The 7,264-nt window shown below is 40.4% G+C and overlaps 1 protein-coding gene across 2 annotated transcripts in view; it reads left to right on the top strand.

The window, feature by feature from the left end:
* Positions 1 to 6,345: 6,345 nt before the first annotated feature.
* Positions 6,346 to 7,264, top strand: part of ehd4 (EH-domain containing 4) — a 44,513-nt gene continuing 43,594 nt past the window's right edge. For both annotated transcript variants that reach the window (XM_080054554.1, XM_080054553.1), the window contains exon 1: positions 6,346 to 6,889. In XM_080054554.1, the coding sequence (XP_079910680.1) occupies positions 6,660 to 6,889 (230 nt within the window). In that variant the 5' untranslated portion in view covers positions 6,346 to 6,659. The remainder of the gene's footprint in view (positions 6,890 to 7,264) is intronic.

Here is a 7,264-nt window from a genome sequence, read left to right as displayed (position 1 = left end):
ACAGAGAGAGAGACAGACAGATATTTTTAGTGTTGAAAACAGCATTCTACATGGGCGATTCTGACCCACAATCCAGTGCGCACCTGAAGTGATGTCACATCAAGGGGCAAGATCAAGGCACAATGTTATGTTTTTTTATGATCAGATGTAGTATGTAGAGAAAATAAAGAGTATGAGATTTGGAACGCAGGGTAACTTTATTGATTTTTCCCCATTACAGGCGAACTGGTCCCGGCCGTAACTTCCTGATAGTTGTGACAGACGGCCAATCATACGACGACGTCAGGGTCCCCGCACGGATGGCACAGCGAGAAGGTGTGTGTGTGTGTGTGTGTGTGTGTGTGTGTGTCTGCGTGTGTGTGTGTGTGTCTGCGTGTGTGTGCGTGTCTGTGTGTGTGTGTGTGTGTGTGTTAAAGGTGCACCATGTAACTTTGTGTGTGTCAGAGAAGTGAAACATTTTCTAAGGTATATTCTCATAACTGAATAAACAAACTTTCCTCACAGGAAAATGTAGATCCCTTGAACACTGTTTGAAGTTAGAAAGCTTCCTGAAAAGTTACTGTTTCACTGTTGTTGTTTACAGCAGCAGGGCCCACAGCTGCGGCGACTGTGTCTCAGGTGGTAGAGCGGGTCGGCCGATGATCAAAGGGTTGGAGGTTCGATCCCCGCCCTGCCACCTGTGTCATAGTTGTTGTGTCCTTGGGCAAGACACTTCACCCACCTTGCCTCATGTGAATGTCGATAGTTAAGCCCCTATCTCACTGGGCTGCGACTGTTTGCGACAAGTTGGAGACTGCAGTCGCGAGGGAGTCTCTAAACTGTCTCCAAACGTTCGCGGAGGTCTCAATTTCCTCGCGTGAGTCGCAGAGCCGCGCAGTCCTGTCGCATGAATTTTGAACATGTTCAAAAAAAGTGTGCGACAAATCTAGTCTCAAAATAGTCTCAGAGTGGTCGCATGTGTCTCAAACGCGTTGCAAACCCTTCTCAATTTAGTCTCCGCGAGTCAGAAAGTGCGAGCAATGTGAGACAACTTTGCGAGGGGTTGGCGACATATGAAACTAAATTGTGACTGATTTGAGACAAAAATGAGACTGACATTCCGTTCGTGCGACGCTCGCCAGACGTTCTCGAGACATAAATGCGACCTCCTGGCAAGTGTTGGGCAGGACATTCGCAAACGTGAGGAACCAACTCAGTGAGACTGCAAGTGAAAATTGTCGCTAATTCGCATATTTTGTTCGCAATTTTGTGTCTCCAACTTGTCGCACACTGTCGCAGCCCAGCGAGATAGGGGCTTTAGCCTGCTGCTATCGGTGTATGAATGTGTGTGTGAATGGTAACGTGGGAAAGGAAAACAGGTCTCCCTTGAAAAAGAGTCTTTGGTCTCAATGGGATTTACCTGTAGAAATAAAGGTTAAAAAAAATAATAACATATTCTAGTCTCACGTTTGGTTCCAGGTTCCTCCAAATAATTTAGTTTTTGATTTATGATGATAGAATTATTAAAGGTGCAGTGTGTAATATGACATCATCAAGAAAGTTCTACAAAGTTCTAGAATGCAACACTCCCTGGGTAACCCCAACCCTTTAGAATAATAACAGAAGCTACAGTGGCCTTCAAGGACAAGAACAATTCTAAATTTTAAACAATGCACCTGATGACATTCCAACTATGACACTTTCAAGATGGCGGCACTAGGCCTTGGTCCAAAATGTGCTGAAATATGGACATCTATGAGACCCTTTCTAAGGGAAAAAATAATAATTCAAAACATATTTTTCAGCTATTATGCACTAAATTAAATGTACTCATGGATATTATAATTACTTTCTACAAAATCTGCTAGGAAATAAACCCAAAATTCTACACACTGCAGGTTTAAGCGGACATTTTCTTTAAAACTTCTCAAGCTTGTGTTTAACATTTCCTGTTTCCTTCCCTTGTTGTCGTCCAATCAGGGATCACCATGTTCTCAGTGGGCGTGGCCTGGGCGCCTCTTGATGACCTCACAGCGATGTCATCGGAGCCCAAAGACACACACACATTCTTCACCAAAGAGTTCACGGGACTCACTGACTTCATCCCACAGCTGGTCAAAGGAATCTGCAGAGACTACACTGAGAACAACTAACACACACACACACACTGAGAACAACTAACACACACACACACACACACTGAGAACAACTAACACACACACACACACTGAGAACAACTAACACACACACACACACACACACACACTGAGAACAACTAACACACACACACACACTGAGAACAACTAACACACACACACACTGAGAAGATCTAATACACACACACACACACTGAGAACAACTAACACACACACACACACTGAGAACAACTAACACACACACACACTGAGAAGATCTAATACACACACACACACACACCGAGAACAACTAACACACACACACACACTGAGAACAACTAACACACACACACACACACACACACACACACACACACACACACACTGAGAACAACTAACACACACACACACACACACACACTGAGAACAACTAACACACACACACACACTGAGAACAACTAACACACACACACACACTGAGAACAACTAACACACACACACTGAGAACAACTAACACACACACACACACTGAGAACAACTAACACACACACACACACACACACGCGCATAGGAACACACACTGAGAAGAACTAACACACACACACACACTGAGAAGAACTAACACACACACTAACACACACACTGAGAAGATCTAATACACACACACAGACACGCGCATAGGAACACACGCGCACACAAACACACACTGAGAATAACTAACACACACACACACACACACACACAGAAAAACTAACACACACACACACTGAGAAAAACTAACACACACACACACACACACACACACACACACACACACACACACACACAGAGGAACACGCATGCACACACACACACACACACACACAAGCACACAAGCACACACACACACACAGAGGAACACGCATGCACACACAAACACATACACACACACACACACACACACACACACTGTATATAAACTGTAAACATACTATATATCTACTTAAAGCTGATACATGAAAACCAATGTATATAAATAAGTCACACACATATATTCCAACTATTATTTTTTATTTAATGAAGGCTACTAACTTTTGGCTGTGTTCCAGTCCCCATCCTTCCCTGCTATTTAGTCTGGTAGAAACAGATTATGGTTGCGTTCCGAATCGCATACTTTCTACTATATAGTATGCAGAAAGAAGATTTAGGATGATTAGAAGTACCCGGATGTCCTAATTCATCCGGCCAAGATTCTTAGTGTTGAAAACTGCATCCTATTTGGGCAATTTTGACCCACAATCCAGTGCGCACGTGAAGTGACGTCACATCGACGAAGCCTCCATATGAAAGCAAACGGGGATGAGACGGATATAAAAGCAAGAGGCAAGATCAAGGCGCAATGTTATGATGAAATAAGAGAGTAAAGTATGTCCCAATAGTATGCCTACTGCATCCTAACTAGATTCTTTTTATCGTCGGATGTAGTATGTAGAATAGAAAAAAGAAAGAGTATGCGATTCGGAACGCAACCTTAGTTTGTCCCAATACATGATGTCAGATGCAGCATGCTGAAAAATACCCAGGTGTCCTACTACATCCGGTGGTGATTTTTTTTTTTAAGTGTTGAAACCAGCAGCTTTATGGAGGTTTTTCTGACCCACAATCCACTGCAGCAGAAGTTACATCACATGGACTGAGCCTCCCAGTGAAAACAACCAGCGATGAGACGGATATATACGTATTATACATCTTTCATACAAATAAACTGAAAGTAATGGATGCAATGTAGAAAAGCAATATACAAAAAATAATTGAATTGTAATTTTAGAAAGGGCTAAAATAACCTGCATTGTTCTTTAAATGTGCTACGAGGAACTTTTAAATATTTCTGAAACAGTCTAATTTTTTCCTCTGATGATCATAGATTACATGTAACAGCAAACGAGACCATCAGTGCAAAGAATGCTATTTTTATATAGTTTTTCTTAATGCCTTTTGTCATGGGTATACGCTCACCCAGGAACAACAGCTGGCGTGGTAAAAACACTACCGCTTTTGTCCAAAGGGGGTGCTAGAATTAACACAAAATGAAAGTTCCTCGGAGCATCTTTTAAAATTTGCTTTTGAGTAACTAGGTGCTTGAAAAGGAGACAGATTTTAGGAAATTATGGAAAATATCTCTATGTATATGTTAAAGGAATCCTTCACCCATATGGAACCGGCGTTCTATCATCATTATAAAATCGCTATTATAATATAATGAATGAGGTTTTTCTTCCCTCAGTCTTTCCTCAGTCTTCCCTTGGCCCAGCTGTCCTGTTAATCCTAACCCTACATTTTTACTAGTGTAATGTCTCACTAGTAAAATGTAGGGTTAGACAGTGGGTCCATAAAACACTCTTTCTGCCTTTTTCTCAGGCTAGGATGAACCGATTTCTAAAATGTTTGCACATTTATACTACATAGGATCTCAGAATTCAATACACCTTCATATTTCCACCGCTGAAGTAGGCCTTTAAATCTAATGGATTATATGTTAAAATGCTGATCTGTCCTTTGTCTGTATTTATTACTTCTGTCTTTCAATAAAAGAATAGTTATTTTTACACCTTGTCTGTTGATGTCTTTTTTTGACGTGAGGTTCTGGCGCCATCTAGTGTTCAAACTGTAGAATTACAAGACAAATTACCACCAGAAATATTCACAGATTTTGACTAAAAAGTGATTTTGACAACAAGCGTTCTCCAGAATCACTGACTACACCTTTACTTCTGTTTACATGCACCACCTCTGACTGATATGTCATATATTCCATGAAAATTCCCATTTTTATTCATAAATTAAAGGTGCTCCACAAATTTTGAGTGTGTTAATTCTAGCGCCCCCCTTTGGACAAAAGCGGTAGTGTTTTTACCACGCCAGCTGTTGTTCCTGGGTGAGCGTATATCCATGACAAAGGCATTAAGAAAAACTATATAAAAATAGCATTCTTTGCACTGATGGTCTCGTTTGCTGTTACATGTAATTCATGATCATCAGAGTGAAAAATTAGACTGTTTCAGAAATATTTCAAAGTTCCTCGTGGCACCTTTAACTTGTAACATGAGTAGAACTTATAGTCATGGCATTGGCAATTGACAAAGTTAGAAATAAGGATTTTATCTTTGCTTTCGTCAAAGAATGTGTGAGTGTCTTTAATAGTCAGTTTTGTTTTGTTTATGTATTTTCCATAATAATTTTTTATTTTTATTCCTGGCTTATTCTGGTTTTATTGTTTTGTAATATTTTATGTTCCTATTTTTAGGGGTAAATAAAGCCAGCAAAGAGTGTGGTGTAATGTCAGACTTCATCCAGCAGGGGGCTCGCTCTATCTATCTATCTATCTATCTATCTATCTATCTATCTATCTATCTATCTATCTATCTATCTATCTATCTATCTATCTATCTATCTATCTATCTATCTATCTATCTATCCATCCATATATAATATCTATCTATCTATCTATCTATCTATCTATCTATCTATCTATCTATCTATCTATCTATCTATCTATCTATCTATCTATCTATCTATCTATCTATCTATCTATCTATCTATCTATCTGTCCGTCCGTCCGTCCGTCCGTCCGTCCGTCTCTATCTATCTATCTATCTATCTATCTATCTATCTATCTATCTATCTATCTATCTATCTATCTATCTATCTATCTATCTATCTATCTATCTATCATGAGATGCAACTGAAAACTCAGAAAAAGCCTCGAGTTGTGATTAGTATTTAATCTTGATAACTTTGATAACTGATGAAGACTTTTAGATTTAGTTACAAGCTCAGATTCTTTTTTAAATTTGTAATTTTTTTTTCATTCATAAATTACGAAAACTGTCACATATTCATAGACATAGACTCCACAGTTCAGCTGATGCAGGTCTCTAATAATAAACAAGGCTGTGTGTGTGTGTGTGTGTGTGTGTGTGTGTGTGTGTGTGTGTGTGTGTGTGTGTGTTTCATGCTGCGTCATAGGGCGGTGCCCTCAGGTAAACGCACCACCAACAGCAGCGGTCAAATCCACATCATCATTCACCCCAAACACACGCGCGCACACACTCTCTCTCTCTCTCTCTCTTACTTACACACACACGCACAGAGGAGGCAGTGTATGCTCAGTCCCAAGTGCCAAACACACACACACACACGCACACACACACACACACACACACACACACACACACACACACACACACACACACACACACACACACACACTCCCTCTCTCTCTCTCTTATATTATACTCACACACACTCTCTCTCCTCGGCTCATTCTGAAGGGCGAAGTGAGTCGAAGGGGAACCAACTACTACACACGTTCTCTCTTTCAGTGCATTTTCACACCGGAACATTTGGAAATATCGAAACAGGGAAGTCACAGGGAGATTTTGTTAGATTTTTTTTTTCCTATACCGCGAGAGTTTGTGGCGTGTTTTTTTTTTTTTTTTTGGCATTTTTGCACACGGCTCACACACACACACACACAGCCCCACAGCGCCTATCCTATTCATAAGGATGTTCAGTTGGGTTAACAAGGAGCAAGGTGGACGCAACAAGGACGGAGAAATGTATCAGACAGTAACCGAAGGGCTGCAGCAACTTTACACCAAGAAGCTCTTACCGCTGGAGGAGACTTATTTGTTCCATGACTTCCACTCGCCAGCTCTGGAAGCGGCGGACTTCCAAAGCAAACCCATGGTGTTGCTCGTCGGACAATACTCTACCGGGAAAACCACCTTTATCAGGTAAGTTTTTGACAGTCTTGGGTGCGGAGAAAAGGCTAGAAATCATGGTCGTTTTATCGCTGTAAATATGAGTTGTTTAGGTGTCAGGGAGGTGTACTTTGTGTGAGTTTGGTCTAAATGTTGAAAAAAAAACACCTTTTATCAGGTAATTTTTTTTACGGTATCTATAGGTACTGTCAAAGCCCAAACAATGGTCGTATTATCGCTATAAAAAAGTAGTTAAGTGTCAGTTAAGGTGCGATATTCAACCGGGAAAAACACCTTTTATCAGGTATAGGCTACTGAGAAAAGCCTAGAAAATATGGTCGTTTTAGCGAATAAATATGAGTTGTTAATTTTTTTTTTGCGATGATATTTTAATTGTTATTTCAATAA

The sequence above is a fragment of the Ammodytes marinus genome (genome assembly GCF_949987685.1).
Source record: "Ammodytes marinus genome assembly, contig: scaffold_63, whole genome shotgun sequence".
NCBI lineage: Eukaryota > Metazoa > Chordata > Actinopteri > Uranoscopiformes > Ammodytidae > Ammodytes > Ammodytes marinus.
This window is presented reverse-complemented; position numbering and strand designations above follow the sequence as displayed.